The sequence below is a fragment of the Arachis hypogaea genome, chromosome 10 (genome assembly GCF_003086295.3).
Source record: "Arachis hypogaea cultivar Tifrunner chromosome 10, arahy.Tifrunner.gnm2.J5K5, whole genome shotgun sequence".
In the NCBI taxonomy this organism is placed as follows: domain Eukaryota; kingdom Viridiplantae; phylum Streptophyta; class Magnoliopsida; order Fabales; family Fabaceae; genus Arachis; species Arachis hypogaea.
The window spans coordinates 109,747,641-109,768,037 of NC_092045.1; the positions used below are offsets into that span (position 1 = coordinate 109,747,641).

Genomic DNA, 20,397 nt, shown 5'->3' on the forward strand with positions numbered 1-20,397 from the left:
TAAATTTTAAATTTTAAATTTTAATAATATAAAAATAAAGTACTAGTTTAAAATATTGACCAATATTGATAAAAATTATTAGTTTCTAATATTTCTCTATTTTTATTTTTAATATTTAAAGTGATTGTAAAAAATTAAGAATAAAATTTTTTTATATTATAAAAATATATCTAAGTTCAAATTTTATTTCTCTCGTAAACAAAATCCACTTGTCTCTCTAAAACACACATCTTTGTATTCTCCATCCACTCCGCATTTCACATTTCACATTTCACAATTTGCCTTCTTCTTCTCTTCCCAGGTTCCAATATTCACCCTTCTTGGATCTTAACGCCTCCAAGCTTATATTCTCTACCGACCCACATCGCCATTTGCGCCATTCCTTGCAGATCAAGCACCCCTTTTGGCAAACAATAAGAAAGCTTGGTTTTTTATTTTTGTGGGGGTTGGTTCCAAAAAATGGCTTCTTTCACGGTCCCATGTCCCAAGTGCCCTTCTCCTTCTTTGGGATTGAATTCCCAGAAGCTCTTCAAGCCATCTCTCTCGTTTGGATCTTTGGCTGCTGAGTCAGCTTCATCTGGGATTCGGGTATGGTTGATTTCTTATTTGTGTAGAATGTAAAACGGATCTCGTTTTGAATTGTTAACACCCTTATTATATTATTATTTTCAGCAAAAAATATACTCAGCGAATTCCAATGTAGTTTCTGTGGTGCTGGTCCTTTAAAAGCTAAAATGATATTGCTTCATCTTTTCCTTTCTTTTTTTTTCCCCTTAACTTCCTGTTGCTATTTTTTCCCCCAGCATCTAACATTTTACATACGATATGTATTGTTATATACAGATTCCATAGCTTTTCTTGGATTATATTTTCAGGTGTTTTGATCATCTGGTTTATTTTAGTACTGAAGAAAGGGCAAGCACCTTAATAATTGATTGATTTTCTTTTCATTTTCTCTGTTTTCATGACAGAATTAGTTCTGAGCATAAAAAGGCCTACTTTAATACCAAGTTATAGATATAGAAAAAATAGCAATATGTTAGATCTTAGAGGCAATTCTGCTAAGGTGACTAATGTTTTTCGGACAATAGCTGCAGCAATATTCAAGCATTTCTATCATAAAAATTGGCAATGCCTTGAAATCACTTGTCCAAAAAACTTAAGCTGATAGGAGGTGACATATGAATAATATTTCTAATAGTCAAATATGCATCAATGCATGAGTATATTTTAGAATGTGTATAAGTTTTTATTATGTGCATGTTAATGCTTTCATATATAGTTAATTTCCCTTAATGGGAGACTACAATTGAAGATTTTCAGCATTTTTTCCCTTTTAGATAGAAATTCATTATATTCATTTTATTGGATGCCACTAATTTCCTATGTGCTGAGAAATTCAGAGTTCATCCATTGATAAAATTTCATTTTCGTAAAAGTGGTATGGTACTTATCCACTGATTAATAATAATCAATGTGTCAAATGCTTTGCAATTACTTTTATTTATTTATTTTTCAATTTTTCTTGTTAATCCTTTTTTTCGATTTACTATTATTTCCTGCAGTGCCTTAATGGGAAGCAATTTTCTGTCCAGAAGCTTCAAGCACAACGCCGTGAGGTTAGTTTCACTTTTAATTCGGACGAAAATTGTCATCCTATTGTTAAATTATGTTCTTGATGACTTGAGATCAAGTTCATTTCACATTAATTACCATGATTTGTGCAACATAGGCTGTTACTACTATTGAAAACTCTGCACCTGTATTGGTCAGTGGACCTAAAGTCGCCGCACCAAATGAGAAAGAAGACCAGAATGGGAAACCCGGTGGCACTACCACAGATCCATCTTTGGTTTCTGCATTCATGGCTCAAGTGGCTGACCTTGTAAAGTAAGACTAAGTCGCCACACCCTGCATGAAATTGCGTGACCCTTTCTCTATCTGCATATCTATTTGAGTTTAATTATGATGTGCTAATAGTTCAAAAAGTTTTACCCTGTCACCTAATCAAATTCATTCGTTTAGATGACCATTTAAGTAATAAGGTATCAAGGTAGTTACTTTTGATTATGTGGCAATATATGTTCGGATGCCTATATAAAACTTGTTATACTTACATAGTTACAATACAAAAAAATTAAGTCCTATCTAATTTAGGACATGAATTGTTTCAATTGTTCTTATATGATGTTATTTTCATTGGTAGGCTTGTAGATTCCAGAGATATTGTGGAATTGCAACTTAAACAGTCAGATTGTGAGCTCATGATAAGGAAAAAGGAAGCTTTGGAGCCTCCTTCCCAGGTTATAGCCCCGGCATCAGCACCAATGCATTATGCTGCATATCCTTCTCTGCCACCTCCACCGCCACCAGCGGCAGCATCTTCCACTCCTGCAAGCTCTCCACCTGCAAAAGCAGCACCTGCCTTACCTTCCCCTGGAAAAACAAGCACATCAGGTCACCCACCGCTGAAATGTCCAATGGCGGGAACCTTTTATAGGAGTCCAGCTCCTGGTGAACCTCCATTTGTCAAGGTACAGCAGCACCACACTTCAATATCAATTTGGTCCCTCAAAGTTACATGTGACAATAGCTTTTCCTGAAAGATCCATGTGACATCGTTTTAGTTCTTGAAAGATACATGTGATATCAAATAAATTCATAAAAAAGAAAATCTCAAATAGCTGTCGCATGCATTTTTTGAGGATCAAAGTGATGTCAAATAGATGTCACATGCCATCTACAAAGCAATACATGGTATCAAGGACATTAGTTCTGCATTAATAATTTTCGCTTCTGCTTTAGGTGGGAGATAAAGTACAAAAAGGACAGGTTATATGCATTATTGAGGCCATGAAACTGATGAATGAAATCGAGGTACGCATATTATTTGTTTGTTTTCTTGTTTATTCCCACGAATCATTCCCTTTTTTGATTTCTTGTTTGCTTCCCCATTTATTTTGTACTACTTGTATCTCATTATTGTTTTAGTTAACCACTTCCATATAGTAATATACTGAAATCTATAATACAAGGCACTCTAATTATAGCATTTACTTGGTAAAGTGTTTTGAATTCCATCTCGTGTAGCCAAATTATAGCACTCTAATTCTTTGCTTGTTTTGATGGCAGGCTGATCAAACAGGAACAATAACTGAGATACTAGTTGAAGATGGGAAACCAGTCAGTGTAGACACGGTACTCTCTCTCTCTCTCTCTCTCTCTCTCTCTCTCTCTCTCTCTCTCTCTCTCTCTCTCTCTCTCTCTCTCTCTCTCTCTCTCATATGGCAGCACATCTACAAGCTCTATTCTTGAATTTTCTAATTAAAATTCTTGTCATCTATGCAGCCTCTCCTTGTAATAGCTCCGTGAGTATCGGAACGGATGTTAGTTCCAAGGTGATGGGGATGTTTCCTGTTGGATAGCATAGGATTTGATGTTTTGAGGTTTTCTGTTGGTGAGAAATTTGTTGAACTTGAATCATACTATTTTGTCACTTCTTGAGAAAACTTTAGCTTCTTAGTCCCTTTCGCCCGCACACCTCTTCATATTTTTAGAGATATTTTAGACATAAAAGCACCGCATAATATATCAGAATGGAATATTCGAATATGTAGTTATAAGCAGTTTTGATATTTGTAGTGTTGAAGCTTTTATGCATTTGATTATTGATGGGTTCTTTCTATGTATCTGTTGGCTGTTATGTTTGTTATATAGCATCTTTCTATATCAAATACTCAACATGCAACAAATCCGTAGCCCATCCATCTGTACTTCTGTAGCACGATTTTATATTTTACTTGGTCTTAATACCATGTCGAGATTTTAAAAGCTGAGATTTGGTTGGAAGCTTGGTTCAAGTGGCATATCATATGCCCTCCCGAACAACTACATCCGATGTAGTGTGAGAGGGTGTGTTGTGTTGTAAAGACGACAAAAAAAAAAAAAAAGAGAAAGCAAGCTGAGCTTTGACTACTAATTGTGTAAAATTTCTAACGTGAATACTTGAATATTATATCAAAAGTAGTCTTTCTATTTCTAAAAGGATGCCAGTAGTCTTTTCCTACAAACTTTGCACATAACGATCATTATTCTCTCTCTTTGCATTGACGGATGAGTATGTTCACTGAAAACGAATGTTACTTTAAATTCCATCAAGAATGACCCGAGCACTGTATAATTGGAGTTATTGGATGTTAAGAATATATTTAATCCATATTTCGAGAAACTTTACAACCACGCATTTCTTTTTATAAGTTAAATATAAAACAAAGAATGAACGATTGTAAAGATTCCTATTTTCCAGGCTACTCACTAAATACGCTATGGGGCAATTCATTTTGTGGTATGTACAATTTGTATCCATAGAGCTCGGCATTATGGTAAAAGGAAACTGAGCATAAATACCATCAAATATTATCCAGCGAAATTTAAGGATTCAATTAAAGATTAAGCTACTGCGTGAAATTGATAATAGACGCGATCTAATAAACGCGATCCTCACCGAGGTATCAAAGCAAACATTAAAGAATATTAAACCCAACCAAAAAATTGAAAGCAATCAATGAAAATTGTGAGGAAATACGTTGTGTGATTGTACTGAAGCATCTTTGTTTTCTTTCTTAGTTAGTAACTGATGATCAAATTGTTACTTGTCTGGAAAATCAACTGCTAGTTTGACTCGAATCTTCCAACTTACTAACAGCAGAACAAAATCACAAGGAAAGGGTGAACGACCAAGTTGAATTTTTACCAATAAAAGAATGCAGCCACTATACTATAATATGAAGCAAATATAAAGGAAACAGACAAAAAATGAGAGTCTTGTAAAAAGGCGAGGAGTACTCCAGGCCCAGCTTTCCTACTCTGTTTCCTCAACTCTATTCTGTTGACACTCATCCTACTCTATTTTTCTTTTCTCCCTTCCTATTCAATGTACAAGTTAGCCTATCTATCATGTACTTACATCTATCAATATTGCCTACTGCTGCTTCTAAGGTTAGCTCTACGGCCACCACTACTTGTTATCTTGCGCATTCCACCACCCCAATCATCATCATCATCATCATCATCCTCTAAGTCCCCACTAGCCATGGGTGCAGATCTCCGAACTTTTCTGGGTGTAGGTCGCTTCCGTTTTATATTTGCAGTGTACAGTGAATAATCCACCGTATCTTCCCTCAATGCATACTTAAATTCCTGGGGGCAACATATGTATGAGAAATAATGGCTTAAGAAACACTCAAAACTAATCAGGTGCAACAAGCTCACAAGCACATGAAAGAAAAACATTTGGCTCAAGCAACAATACCTGGTATCTCTGTATTAATTCTTGTGGATTTGAAGGCACGCTGAACTGAGTTTCACTAATATTGAATGGGATATTCTGTCTGGAGATAACTTCTCCAGGTTTTGGCTGTTCAGTTGGTGAATATGCCTGAACAAAATAAAAAGCACCATAATGGTCAAGAGGACAGTTAGCTTCCTATCTAATCCCCCCATCCTAGTTGAAAGATGGGCAACGTTTGAAAGTAGCTAAGTGATGACAAGATGCATCAAATAATCATACCTGACATCTAGCATCATTGAGACTATACATGATTTTCAGATGTCTCTTCAATTTTAGGAGAAATTGCAGTGCAATTGCTGATAAGCAGTCTGCCTGGATAAGGATCAGGAACAAAATACGAGGGTGAGCACATGACCAGAATAATAAACAATGAATCACCCAGATATCCGCATTCATGTTCAGGTCAGTAATAGGAGGATATTTCCTACTCATGCCGTCATGCGGTGCGAGTTCAGTATGCAAATTAAAACACAAGAATGACAGCTGAAGAAACCTTTGGAATAAACTCTAATGGATTAAAATCCTGATGCTCTGGGTTGGTATGATTATGAAATCTGGAAACAAGAAGTTCAGCTAAATGGGGTCCAAAGAACTCGCATCTACTTTCGGGTGATCAGAAAGATGGTTGATTCACACTCAATATGGTGTTGCAGAAAGCGGGGAAGTCTACACTAAAAAATTCCAAGGCAAATTTTACCACCCTAAAGGTTAAAGTAGAGCAAAATTACTCCCCTCATATCTCTAGAGGCAAACATAGCCTAGCATCAGGAACAATCTTCCTCAAACAGCATGACATTGTTGACATAAATAAAATAATCACTGCAGGATGTACCTGAACTCTCTCCAGATCATCTTTTGAGAAGGCAAAATAATCAGAACCCACAGCATGCGGCTTTGGTTCGGAGCTGCCATTATTCGATAAAGTATCATCTGGCTGTTGGTAGAATGTTCCATTTAAATCCACTGATCTCATGTCATTCAAATCTGGACGAGCATCTAGATTTTGCTGAAATGTTCCATTCAAATCCATTGATGTTCCTTGGGTTATAATAGTGGACTTGTCTGTCTCCTGTTGATACATTCCATTCCCATTCGGTGTACTTTGATTCTCATTTCTTGATAACCTTGAACTCCAGGCTTTAAAATTCGCTTCTAGTGGCCCAGCCCTAATTTGAACTATTCGATTGATGGCATATATTAGATAAAGGGGCTCATCAGGGGAAATGAAAGGCAGCAATCCAAGGACCTCTGTGCAGTATCTGTTAAAAAGAAGCCAGGTAAAAGGTTAATAAGAACTTACATACAAAGAAAGAACAGCAACAAATAATACTTACGATAAGAAAGCTATTACTGAATGGCTCCACTTTGGATTGTCAAATTTTCGCACAATTGATGACATAAATTTATTCCTTGAATTCCTGTTCCCCCGGATGAGCTTGTATATTCTAGAAACACCAAGTCTTGCTTGAGCTAGTGAGACAGTTTCGGGTTTCCCTTTTCCAGATACAGGGATTTTAGATGGGATTTTCTGATTGCCATTTTCAGAAGCAGTGCTAATTGATTGCATGAAAATAAATGACATTTGAAGTCCATCACCCAAACGACTTTCAAAAAATGCAGGGTACCTACAGAGATTTTTTATTTATTAATACAACCACATTGACTGTTAGATATAAAAACTATGCATGTGTCTCCCAATAACAGCTAAAACTTGTAGGGATTACTTCATGAATGGTTTTTATATCTAACATTGACCTTTACTGTCATTCAGAATTGTATATAGAAGATTACTTCTCATTCATATTCATTAGGAGATGATGAGCCAGCTTTGCATTTGACTCCAGAGGATCAGTTTCAAGTGCTATTAGATATGGAACACAAGTGATTGGGTGAACAAGACCTTGGCGCAACACAACTTCAACTATCTGCATTATTAGCAAATTATTTTGTTCTAAGTACATTGAAGCAAAAGAAAACCCAACTGCTTTTACTGTAATGCATGTATTGAGTTGGAATGAGATATCTAATCCACACTCGAGACTGAAGGTTCAAAACCGAACACTTTGCCTTTAGACTCCTTCACTAAGTATCTACCAAGTTTCTCACATGTTCAGTCTTGGAGGAATAATGCACCAAACAGCCATCAAACAATAAAATTTCCTTTTTAACTGCATTTAGTTCAAGACAACTTATTTTACTTGTTTTCTTAGCATTTGGATTATAAGGTACTGACCTTCAGAGCTGATTGGCGGACTTGTTCATTGGAATCCAAACATCTGCCTAAAATATTATCCCAATATAACTGAATTATACCCCCGCATATGTTTGTGTCCCCAGCTCCAGCAGCAACGGGTACACTCTGCACAGCTCCAACTGTGTAACCAGTTACGTTATCATCAGGTTTATCTGTTCCCATTTTGCTTTCAGCATCAAGGAGATACTCCAACATGTTTTGCAATGCTTGAATCTGATATCAGGCTGATTTAGTATCCAAAGAGAGGCACTATATATATCAAGTTGAAATATATTACCTTAAGACGAATGTCAGCATTTGAAGATAATGTTCCCTCCAGTATCTTTCCAATATCCTTTTCCAACATGTATTCAGGCCTGGCAATTAAAATAAACCCTAGTGCCTACAAGAGATGCAAAAAATCTCAAACTTCATGATTGAACCAACATAAAAACCCAGATAAAGGCATAGTTCTTACCTGCAATGATCTAGCCTTAACAACAAAATCCTCCTCAGAGAGAAACTTTATACACAAGGTAAGACTCCTTCTGACATCAATAACTTTATTGCTTGAGCTTACCAACAAAGAATTGCCATATCGAATGAGTGATCCAAGACAAAAGAGTGATCGCCCAACTTGCTGCAAATGATTGGAGACAGTTAACTTTTATAACACATGCTATATAAAATTAAATCTAACAACCTTTAGGGACTAATTTAATAAAGATTAAGATAATAATCAATTAATAAAACAATGATAAGTATATAGTGCGAACAAGCCATGGCACAAAAACACACCAACTTTAGTGATTATCATATACCCATTCAGGCCAGGAGGAAATAGGAATAGGATCAACTTAACATTACACCTGCAGAGAAGGTATCTCAAATGAAGAGCATATGTGTCCAACAGAAATTGTACACTTGAAGCTCGTGAAACTAGCCTTCATGAACTTGCATGCCCATAAACCCAATTAACTAAAAGATGATATGTCAACATGATTCTGCAACAAACCTGCTTATTGTCCAAACATTTGTAGAAGACCTGAATAAGATGCTCCACCACAGCAGCCCCTTTACTGCCTATGTTGCTTACAGAGCAGAGGCACCTGTTAAGCAAACTGAAATAAGATCTTTGCAGCAAACTCTTCTTTAAACAAAAAAACCAGAAAGCCTTTTCTCATTAGATGTTTTAGCTACATAAACAGTACGATCATTCCCAAAAAATGTCATGCACTAATTTTTTTTCACCAGAGTTACATGTATGCACAGGTATTACTGCATAAGAAAGCTACTCAAATATACCAATTTAATACATCAAAATCAAAATATTTTGAAACTATGTTTCACATTTATAAGTTTCAGAGTCCATCAAACGTACTTGATACAAGCATGGACTACTGTCAAGAAAGAATGCCGGACAATCATATGTTTCAAATCTTGCTCTAGCTCCTCAACAATATTTGGAGGTAACTTCCGAAGTAAGGGCAACACAGCATCAATTACAAAGATTATACTCTCAACTAGCTGTGCAACCATGCGATTGTCAACCTGAAGACCAGAAAGATAAAGAAATGGATCCAATAAACAACCTGGCCCATAGATTTTTAATATTTTGAAAACAAATATAAGATACATATACAAATAGTGTCTGTACATCACAGCTGTTAACCACATACAGCATCCCAATTGGCGCCACCTAATACTTTGAAGTTCTAGCACTTATAGCACCATCATATAAATACAACATCAACAATAAGTTGACAATAGTGATGATGACATAGTTACTGGCTGGAATACATGATGATCTTAAAGGCTGGAGAAGCCAGGAAACATGGATGAACTTGGCTAGAAAAGCTTGAACAACCTCAGACAGAACACTGAAGTACAGCATTTTTGTGAGGACTCAAAGCTCAAAAACTGCTGCCAAACAAAATAGCTATTGTGAACAGAGAATCCTGAGATACCTTTGTGAAACAAGTGGGATGGATTCACAAAACAGTTGTGATCAGTTTCTCTATTTTAGGAAAATGAAGGAACAGCAGTAAACTTGAAACAAGGGGCCCTAGTTTAAAGATCAGTTGAAATCATGGTCAAATAGTGGATTCCTGAGACACATCGCAATTTAGCAGTGACTACTATGGATCACGGAGGAGTATTACGAATAAGTACATAAGCCCTGCAAATTCTGAAACAGCTACCCCAATAACAGACATGATAATGCTGGGTGGTTTAGTTAAATTGCTATCCAATATATACACAATAGTAATTGACCCAATCCAAGAGAAATGAATCCAAGTAACACTTGACTCCACCAATAAGTAAAGTGAAGAAGATAGTACTAACCTGCGTTTTAAGATATGGCTGCAAAGTAACAACAAACTGGGATGGGTTTGAAGCAGGTGCACAGAGAGTTGGGTCCACAAGACAAAATGCATGCAAGGCCAGCACATATGGTAGAGCATGCACCTCCACTTCATTGCTATTAATTTCCTCAACCTGATCGTCAACATAAATTCCATTACTTCCATATCAACATAGGCCAACATATGTTAGACGCACCATCAAGACACCGACATACCTGCAATATCTTCTCCAGCAAGCATTTGCACATTAACTCACAGCGCTTACGCACTGTAGCAAGGGACACAGGGTTGACACCAACAGCTTTTGCAGCTTGGGGCAAAAAATCAAGTGATAAGTTGCGCTTTATTACAGTTACAAGAAGTTGATTGTTGGGCATTCTCCTGAGCATTTCAACAATTTGCTCTGTTTTCTTAGCCACCTCGAGTGGAACAGTACTACCATCTCCAAAGACCTGAGTTTGTGAACCATAAGGCTCCTCAAACCAGAACTCATGAAACGTTTTGCAAACAAGGTCCTGCAAATGAAAAGCATGATAAAGGGAAGATCTTAAACAGCAGAAGAGGTTCAAGTCATTGACAATAAATAGAGATACTCTATCATATGACACAGCAACAAATAAGAGCAGGCTCCAACATGAGTGACTAATTTATACAGGAGGAGGTAACTACCCATTAATATCCTTCTTAAATAATATAAAGGGTAAAATATTATTTTAATCCCTATGGTTAAGTCCCAACTTCGTCCCTAATGTTTAAAATGTTCTTTTTTTGTCCCAAATGTTTCATTTCATTCTATTTTATCCTTCGGTCAAAATTAAAACGTTTTCTTCTAAATATACCCTTTTTCTCTTATTATTTATTATCTTCTTACTTTTCTTATTCTTCTGCTACTTTCACTCTCAAATCACTACAACTACCACTATAACCACTACAATTATGACTTTCGTTGCTACTTAGAAGAAAATCATAATAGAGGAAAAGGTATTTTTAGAAGAAAAAATTTTAATTTTGACCAGAAGACCAAAATAGGATGAAATAATATGTTTGGAATAAAAATAGAACATTTTAAACCTTAGGAAAAATTAGAACTTCGTTGAAAAGTTAGAGACTAAAACAATACTTTATCCTAAAAAATAGATCAAAATTTATGCTTAATAGGAACATGTTGGGGAAAAACCTACAAACCTAACATTACCTTACTTCAATAAATAAATTACCATGCTGACAAATAGGTACAAAGTAATTACAATACTAGTGCCTTGTCTCAAAAAGACTCGAGCAGCAACTGCAAATACCTGGATACTTGACTCATCATCACTAATGCGTGAAATTATTTCTGTGCAAGCCCTAGTATAGCCAGAGAAGTTGACATTTGAACTGCACATGTCTCGAATAAGTTTTATTGCTCGTTTTCGAACACTAACTCCAGTATCCTTGATTCTCTCAGCGATCTTTTCAAAATACTACACAACACAGGAAAGAAAATTGGTTAAAATTTGTAACACTTCATCAACCCAAATATGATGGGAAGAAAAAAAATATAGGCTACAGGTGTCCTCATAACAAAATAATAAAGCAAGATCAGTTTTAACTGTAACCATTAAGGAAAAGTCCATTGACACATACCTTAAAACCCACATCTGGATGTGAAGCAATGTGCCTGCCGACAAGTTCCAATGCTGCTTCTCTAACAGAAATTGCAGAGTCACAAAACCTTCCTTCAACAGCTGACTGTACTCGTTTATCACCCAATACCTCTGGATCAGCCTCTACAATGATACTAACCTGCTCGTTATATGAGATGAAAGAAAAAATTAATTAAATGCCAGGAAACAATAAAAAGCAAACTCTTTTTCACAAAAGAGCAGTATATTTTTAGAAATTGACTAGACTTACAGCTCGTAAAGCCTTAGCCCTGATAACTGGAGAGTTCTCCCTTAGGCTTGCCTGGATACATAACAGAAAAAAAAATAATTAAACACAATGAATTACAGTTCATTTGGAAAATCATGCAAATGGAGAATATCAACTAACCAGAAGCACGTGAAGAATCTTATCAAACCCTCGACAAAATGAACTGTTTTGACCCAAAATTAAAGTAATCTTCTTAATTGAATCCCTCGTCAACGTGGATGAGATGGTACTAGAGTCCCGTACAATGATTCTTGATTTCATTCTAGCAAGGTGGTATATAGGCTTTCGCTGACAATTAGGATCATCTTTGTACCACAGGCAGAGATAAAACCTGCACATCATGCACATGAATTACCATTGCTTGCATAAAACTCAAATATGTCAATTAGGAGAACTGTCAAGTACAAACCAGCAAACGAACAGATGGATATCATCAGCAGAAGTGACATCTTGAAGGTAATTCAAGAGCAACTGTTGAACAATTTCATGCTTTGAAATTTCAGAATCTTTTGACGCATTACGTTTCTTTGTCACGTCATCCTTACACCGGGAATTGCAATATGACTGTAATACAAGCAGTTGCTTATGACAGATGCATGTCTGACAGTACCAGTTCCAGTTGGAAACTTCATGTTCTTTAATACCCAGGCAGTCAGTGTGGAAGGGTCTCTGGCAGCCATGGCATATCAATAAATTGTCGGTACTGCCATCCATACAGACACAACAAGAATCTTTTGGATATTGCTGATTAGCACTATCCTGACCATGTAAATCCTGAAGTATCCAGAACTTCTCCTGGCTACAAACCAAAGCATCACGCTTCAACCTTGCAGCAATTGTACCAAGAATATCAATAGCCATGGAACGTGCAGAGACATCCTTAGATTTCGGCCCAGCATTCTGAAGTAGTAGGACACAGAGAACCTGAAACAATTCTCAATGTAAACTAATCTGATATATTTAGCAAATCAGTAGTAATACATCCAGATACACACACACACACACACACACACACACACAGAGCTACCTCCAAAATGGGAGCTGAAGCAGGATACTCGGGCAAATTTAAAGTTGTGAGTAAATCAGTAACAAGATTCTCCATTATGGATTTCAGCTCTGAAGCATCCTGGGTCTTCACACTTGCAAACCGCTGAAGTACACGGCTCCAGAATAGACAGCAAGCTTCTGTTGTGGCTTCATGGCCTTTAGTTGGATCATTAGGGTCAACCGAGACTTCCAACACAGCATTACCACTTGATGCTTGTCTTAAAGCATCTGGAAGGTTAGCACTACAGTGAATTAACTGAATCAGCAAAGCGGTAACCATCTGGATCTGTCTTTGCTCTTCCTCGCGTATGTGGTAGGCTCTTATAGCTCGTTTTGAATATGGTAATTTCCAAAGAAGCTGAAGCACTTCATCTATCACATATGTGCGATGTTGTGTGTATAAATAGAATATCTGTGCCATCATGTTGTAAAAGCGATTTTTAAAATTAGTTGCTGAAATAAGCATGGAAGCCAACATTGGAAAACCTCTTAAAGATAGAAGACAAATATCAGTACCGCGCTAAGTAAACCAATTGCCTTCAGCTGCAAAAGCTGGATATTCTCAACCATGAATGTTGTAATGCTTGTTTTTACAAGTTGAAGAATGCAACTATCTGATAACCTCTCAATTAACAACAAATCCTTCAGCAATCCAAGAACAGTGCATAATTTCTGAAGGATAGTATTCACAGCAGAAGAAACCCTAATAAAGTGAAGACCAGAGTTATAATAATAAGAAAAGTATATTATCAAATCTAATGTGAGATCAATCCAATTGAAGAAGTTAAATGATAATAATAATAATAATAATAATAATAATAATAATAATAATAATAATAATAGTAGCACCTGTTTGATGTTGATTTCCTCATCTTTGTACTCTTGCTGGTACGACGTTTCTTGCTTGCCGAACCAAATTCTGCATCATTTTCTTCATAATAATCATCAACTGGAGAACATAACAATTAGCTGTATCAATATCAAACCACATAGAAGAAAAACTTCTTTCTAATCTCTCCCTTGCCCAATGGACAACAGTCAAAGGATTCTTCAAATGAATTATAATGCATCATTAACTACAGATATGCTATACAGTCAAAAATGCAATTTTATAAGAAGTCTTGCATTTCCAGTAGCATCTCCATTCTCCAAAATGCACAGTCATGAAAGCAAATAAATACTTTATTAAGAAGAAAAACCAGAAGAAAAAGGAAAAAAAGACTAACCTTCACATGCAGTGTTTTCACTAGGTCTGTGTAACGCACGATACGATGGATCACTTGCACACATAACATCCATTATTTGACGCCTGGAAAACTCCAAAATTCTCTCAATGATCTGACAGGCATAGATTACATTTAGGATGTGTTTTGGAACATTAAAAAACTTAACTTATTTCAATAATCACTTATTTGTATAATCGCTTTTTAAAGTGATCGTCTAACAATCAATTTATATTTAGATACTTCGTTAAAAAGTGACTTAAAGATAATCTTGTGTGTTTGGAATGTATGAAAACAGCTATTTTCTAAATGGTATATGAAATTATTGTTTATATTATTTTTTATAAGGTATAATTACCAAAATGGGTATGGAATGATTATTTATATTATTTACTATTTAATACTTGAAGTCAAATAGGCAAAAATTATTAAAATTTTCAAATAATCAACTTTTTCTTATAAGCTATGTTTAGCTTAACTAAATTAGTTTTGATTATATTCTATTTTCAGTTTTATGCAAACTTGATTATTTTTAGGTAAAAGACTTTTTCTTTAAAGAAACATTTTTCATGGTTCCCAATCATGCTCTCAGACCAACTCATATTGCACATTAAGAATCAATAATCAGAAGGAACTAACATTTCGCACATCATCATCACAAGAAAAATTACAGATTCCATAATATATAACAACACTTTTATCCTGCTGGGGGCCCGTTCTGTATATACTAGCTTCAACCTAAGGAGGGTTCTTATAAAATTCTAGTTATCAAAAATAACAATTGTTTGAAACTTGCTAAATCAACACACCTCTTCTTTATAAATTTGCTTCGGCATCTCAGTGTGAGCCATCACAGCTAGTGCAGCATGAATGGACTCCAATGCGATCAAAATAGATGAAATTAGTTCCGAGTCTGACTGAAACACAGAACAACATGGTTGTGACAACAATGATTAACATAAGACAATCAAGAATATGAGATCACTGTACATTACTTAAAATGGATCCCAATAATTAAGGTCAGGAACAAATGGATCAAAACAACATCATTGAACTCAATCAAAAATCAAACTTCCAATTAGCTAATCCACATTCTTTCCTGAAAGTTGCTAATTAAATTTTGTTATCTTTTCCCCTAATATCTTCATTTTATTTATTTTTCTTTCAATTGACCAATTTATGTGTCCTGCAAGTTGGGAGACATTCTTTTTCCTTTTTCCCTTTTCTAGATAACCAATTCTAAGCTATTCTTGTAAACAAACTCCAGAGATTTGGAGGATGCATGGAGGATAAAACGTTGTCTAGCAATAGCACAGGTTAGTTGGAGTTAAATACAAAATTTCCAGGTAATATAAATAGCATTTTTCAAACATTCCAAACACAATAATTGATAAAAACTTGTTCAATCATTAGCATCTCTCATTTCCCAAAATGGCACAATGGAATTCCCCTTCTCCCAAGTTCTCCATGCCAGCTCAGCATTAGGTTATTACATCCATGGGTGTAGTAGCATGCTCTGACTATAGCTCCTCAAAGCAGACTCCCATTAGTACAACATAGAGAACTTTCCCTCATACATGTTTAGAAATTGAAAAACTGCTTTACATATAACCCTTTTGGTTCTGTTTTACTCTTGCATAGAGGAACTCTTATTCCCTATCTTGTATTATTCGTCCCTTTGTCTTAATGAAATTCTTCTTTCAAAAAAAAAAAGTTAAGTGTTATTGTTGCTGATATTTTCCTTCCTAACGTCTAGTCCTACTTTCTACTTGTTCTTTTTTCCTCTCCAATAACATGTCCTTTCACACTCACAAAATCCTAACAATCGAACAAGTTCCATAACAGGTAATGATGCATTTCAAATTATTCTACAAGAATTGATAAAAACATGAGGAAATAAGCCACAGTAAACATTCATCTGAGTTCTCCATTGATTAAAAAGCATGCAGGAAGCAGCAGATTAAAAGAGCAAAGGAAATTGAAGAAGGAGGGGGGGGGGGGTCATAAAATCTTGAAGCATATGTAATGTAGCAAATATGAATGGTACCATCAAACATCAATTGGAAAAGACAGTAATGGAATCACTAGAGAAATTAAAACAATTTTATATAAATGACTTATTCCACAATAAAGAAAACCTCAGTCAAATGACCATGAGTCTTAAAAATATTAGACTTCACCAACCAAAGTCAAATGTATGTAGAAATTAGAGGAAACACGAGAACCGAAATCTACGAATTTTTCATGTCATTTTGGTCTTTGACATAGCATTAGAGACAATTCTACCAGGTCAAGACTCGAGGATTCAATCCATGTTGCCAGATTCTTTAAAAATAAAGTTCAATTTCAGAGAAAATTTAAAAATGAGATGACCATGTTTCAAGAGCAAAAGTTCTGCATGAATAATCATATTAGGCAGTGATATAAAAACAACCTCGATCCTTACAGCCTATGAGACTATATATAACTACATTTTACTAGACTGGAAAAATCTAAAAACAACGAAGTGATAGCGACCTAATAATCTGAAGTCTTGATGCTTGAGGAATCTCACTATGGATAACATATTATCTCAGTACGGCTGTCTTTGGCAAATGTTTCATGCATCTTAGTGTTTTACCATTGTATTATTATTGCCAATCCCTTTAAGATTAAGCCTAAACCTAATAATCAGAAGTCTTGCTGCTTGAGGAATCTCATTATGGATAACATATTATCTCACTACTGTTGTCTTCAGGCATGTTTCATGTCTCTAGTATTTTACCATTGTATTATTATTGCCAATCCCTTTTAAGATTAAGCCAAACTATTGTATCACGCTTTGTTTAATCAATCTGCTTTTGCCACATATCTCTGTAGCTCATAACCTTAGAAGCTTGATCTATATACTTAAGAAGCTACTTCGTTACAAACTTCTGATAAGTACCAAGTACAATACTGTGTACAAGTCAGATTTTGAATAATTTTTACCGAGAAAAATTGAGCTCTTAAGTCAGCTACTTCCAAGATGAAAATTCAGCATATGAAGTAGTTGATAAGTAACTTACATTATCACAATCCTCAATTGACAGGCCTTCTGCCCTATGTATTTGATGATCTAGAACATTCAGTATCCTCACAAGGACTTCAACAGGAACAATATGCATTAGTTTCTTCTCATGTATAGACATTATTTCATTAACAAGCAATCTAAGATCTGAAAGTGACAATGGCAGCCATTCTGCTTCATCTCGATCATCAGTCTGAACTTCAGCTTTGCTGCATAAGTCTTCCAAAAACTCACAAAACCTTCCAATGGTTGCATCTAAAATGATACAAGTTACCAGTCGTTTAGACGCATAAAAATGATCATACAAAACTCATACATATATACACATACAGAGCACAAATAACATTAACACGTAGGAATCATCCATAGCACCTTGAAGCTCGGCAGAACTGGGCCCTACAGAAATTCCATCGCCTCCTTTCTTCCTTACTTTTGATTTTTTGGAAGATAACGTTGAAATGTCCTGCCAAAACATTTTGAGAATCAGCAAACCATAGAAATCTAAACAAATGCACAAAGCAACTGCATCCATACATTTGAAGAAAAATGGTCATGTTGACGATTAGGGGTTGCATTGTAGTCTTCTTTAGTTTGATTTATGCCAGGAAGACTCGACTCACGGAGCTTCTTCTCACCCACCGCACGACCAGAGATCTGCTCCTTGACAGGACCTGAGAAACTTGAACAATACAATAAACAATAAGCAGAGCACCATCAAATTTTGTAATGAAAATTATAACCACAGGCAAAGATAAGCTCTGGCTGGATACATGATTACAAGACTAGTTTGAAAAACCGAAGCTCTAGTTTTACCAAAGAATAACATTGCTTATGTACATTGCATTTTCACACACGAAGCTAAGCTGCCATTGAACTGGGATTGAGACCAAGTCAAGATGCTGTACATCTACACAGACCAGAGTACAATGCTATGTCCAAAAAAAAATAAACGTCTATACCAACTAGCAAGTGATGTTGAACCTCTTGAAAGTTATAACTGACAGTAACTCATGACTCATGAGCATTAAATAAAAACGTCTTTAATGTAGGACAGTTTCACTCTGTCCTAAATCTCAGCCTCTTAAATCATTGTAGTATAATGAGCAGCAACAAGCCTATGAGATTGGAATAGATCCGGAAAGGTAACATTCACAAGGAAAACCATGTACTGTGTTTACCTGTGGTACTGTATTCAAATGCTTCAGGATTGCACCTGAGAACCTCATCATGGAGTTCCAATGGCTCAATGTACATATATGAACCACTGCCGTTATCATCTCTTAAGTTTCTATATAAAACACAACACAATAGATAAAAATTAGATTAAATTCATCAAAAATAGTAACAGAACCAAAATTGACCACAACAGCAACAAAACAACATTAATATGAACACATGAAAATAACTGAACTAAATATCAGTTATTTGCCTAATCATAAATCAACACGATAAACTAATACACACTGCTCATAAAGCAGTTATCTCTTCACTAATATTCTATCCATGAAGTTTAAATAATAACAACAATAATAATAACCAATCAACAGTTGTAAAGCATTAAACTCTACTCAAACCAACAACAATAGCATCAATCAAAATCTAAGTCCAATACTAATATTCCTGTGATATAAACCTGCAAACTTCAGCAAGAATGCCTTAAACTAAACAACTTCAACTACATAGGTGCCAAACTCGTACAGCACCAAAAGTCACAATTCATCGCATAGGCTACAGTAAATCGCATGGAAATTCACGCGCGTCTAACTTCATCTCGCAAATTCCAAATTCAAAAAACAAAAGCACCGAATATTCCCCGTGAAATCAGTACCTAATATAGCATTTCCCTACCACTTCAAAGCTCAAATATCAATCTCAGCGATAGCATATAATGCAGAACAAAAACTGAATAAAGAATGCTTACAAGTACGACACATCGGTGTGCTGGAGCAGCTCAGCGATCTTTCCAGCCTGTGCGAGCACGTCGACACGGTTCAGCATCGCTGGCGAGTCAACTAGGCGGAGGTCCCGATCGGAGGAGCCGCAGAACACCGGAAGAGAAGGCAGCGGCAGGCAGGGAGCGACCTCGGAGTGGATAGTGTTCGAAAGTCCGATGCCGCGGCGGCCGGACGATGCGACCGCCACCACGGCGGTGGCGGCGCCGGAAGTGTCTGGAAAACTCATGAAATGGTACAGCTCAGCTCTGGGAGGGCATGGAGTGACGAATACGGTTGGTGAATGGTAGAATTTGGGGAAAATTGAAAGGAATTAGGGTTTGAGTGAAGAGTGAAGAGAAGTAGAAGCTTAAGAGTGTGTGAACCCTAAGTGGTGAGCCTTGAGACTTGAGAGGGTTAGATTGGGAAGAGAATTCGGGAAGCGATTGGCGGGGAAATTGAGCCGGTTTGGGAAAATGATTTTGGAGTATCTAGCTAAGTGGATTTGGTTTATATGCGGGTGAGAACAGAGCTAACGGTGAAGTTACGGAATTCTCCTTGTTGTGGGTGGTTTTGTCAAGATTGCGGTGCAAGCTAACCTGACGAAGCGACGGGAACACACGCCGGTGGGTTAACTGTAGCTACAAAATTGTTTGCTTTTTCTTTCAAGGGGTGAATATTTAAATTTTTTTAAAATTTAGTTGCCAATAATAAATATGATGCAAATAAAAAAATTTAAAAATATTTTTAAAATTTTTATTAAATTTAAAGGATAAAAAATATATTTTATTTTGTAAAATAAAAATTGATTAATTTTGTTGAACTATAAAATGATATGCATCGCTTTTTAAATTTTCATTTTTGTGGAAAATTTTTTATGATTTTTATGTAAGTTTTTTTCTTTTTAAAAAGAATAAATGATCATTAGAACAGTTAATTATGTAACTTTTTTCTCAATCATACTAAAAAAAATTGAATTTGAGAATCTTAAGTAATTTTTTTAAATTCAAACACTTGTGTCATAGCTTTTGAATTTTAAATTCAAATTATTTACTATTTATTCTTAATCTTCTTTTCTTCTCATTTTAATTTTGACAATTTATTTTGCTTGTGTCACCTTATAATTTCTTTTATTTTCAAATTTTAGAAAAATAATATATGTACACAAAACATTAGTTACTAAATCAGTTATTATTTATTTATATATTAATATATATTTTTAATTTATTTTTAATATGTATTTTATATTTTTAATATATATTATATATTATATATTATAAGATA

The 20,397-nt window shown here is 35.5% G+C and overlaps 2 protein-coding genes across 2 annotated transcripts; one reads left to right on the plus strand and one right to left on the minus strand.

Annotated features, from left to right (window-relative positions):
* The first annotated feature begins 185 nt into the window (after positions 1-185).
* LOC112716481 (biotin carboxyl carrier protein of acetyl-CoA carboxylase 2, chloroplastic) lies at positions 186-3,689 on the plus strand. Its single transcript, XM_025768402.3, has 7 exons — positions 186-588; positions 1,566-1,619; positions 1,733-1,890; positions 2,207-2,534; positions 2,806-2,877; positions 3,133-3,198; positions 3,349-3,689. The coding sequence occupies exons 1-7, from the start codon at positions 460-462 to the stop codon at positions 3,370-3,372; spliced, it is 831 nt and encodes a 276-aa protein (XP_025624187.1). The 5' UTR covers positions 186-459; the 3' UTR covers positions 3,373-3,689.
* An 882-nt stretch (positions 3,690-4,571) lies between these two features.
* On the minus strand, positions 4,572-19,768 carry LOC112716479 (sister chromatid cohesion protein SCC2). Its single transcript, XM_025768400.3, has 28 exons — positions 19,104-19,768; positions 18,361-18,470; positions 17,717-17,853; positions 17,555-17,645; positions 17,181-17,437; positions 14,943-15,050; positions 14,137-14,248; positions 13,760-13,859; positions 13,427-13,613; positions 12,891-13,322; positions 12,273-12,787; positions 11,984-12,194; positions 11,846-11,896; positions 11,576-11,734; positions 11,245-11,412; positions 10,165-10,464; positions 9,930-10,082; positions 8,965-9,134; positions 8,599-8,692; positions 8,062-8,223; positions 7,882-7,986; positions 7,584-7,817; positions 7,142-7,275; positions 6,685-6,975; positions 6,183-6,609; positions 5,570-5,662; positions 5,312-5,437; positions 4,572-5,199 (listed from the first exon to the last, which is right to left on the minus strand). The coding sequence occupies exons 1-28, from the start codon at positions 19,361-19,363 to the stop codon at positions 4,972-4,974; spliced, it is 5,415 nt and encodes a 1,804-aa protein (XP_025624185.1). The 5' UTR covers positions 19,364-19,768; the 3' UTR covers positions 4,572-4,971.
* Between the last annotated feature and the right edge of the window lie 629 nt (positions 19,769-20,397).

Excerpts from the sequence above, each read along its gene's own strand:
- LOC112716481 (XM_025768402.3), top strand. The coding sequence starts at position 460 with ATGGCTTCTTTCACGGTCCCATGTCCCAAGTGCCCTTCTCCTTCTTTG. Across the intron at positions 1,891-2,206 it reads CAAGTGGCTGACCTTGTAAA|GCTTGTAGATTCCAGAGATA; the intron begins GTAAGACTAAGT and ends TTTCATTGGTAG. Across the intron at positions 2,878-3,132 it reads AACTGATGAATGAAATCGAG|GCTGATCAAACAGGAACAAT; the intron begins GTACGCATATTA and ends TTTTGATGGCAG.
- LOC112716479 (XM_025768400.3), bottom strand. The coding sequence starts at position 19,363 with ATGAGTTTTCCAGACACTTCCGGCGCCGCCACCGCCGTGGTGGCGGTC. Across the intron at positions 18,471-19,103 it reads CACACCGATGTGTCGTACTT|AAACTTAAGAGATGATAACG; the intron begins GTAAGCATTCTT and ends TGTTTTATATAG. Across the intron at positions 7,276-7,583 it reads TCCGCCAATCAGCTCTGAAG|ATAGTTGAAGTTGTGTTGCG; the intron begins GTCAGTACCTTA and ends CTAATAATGCAG.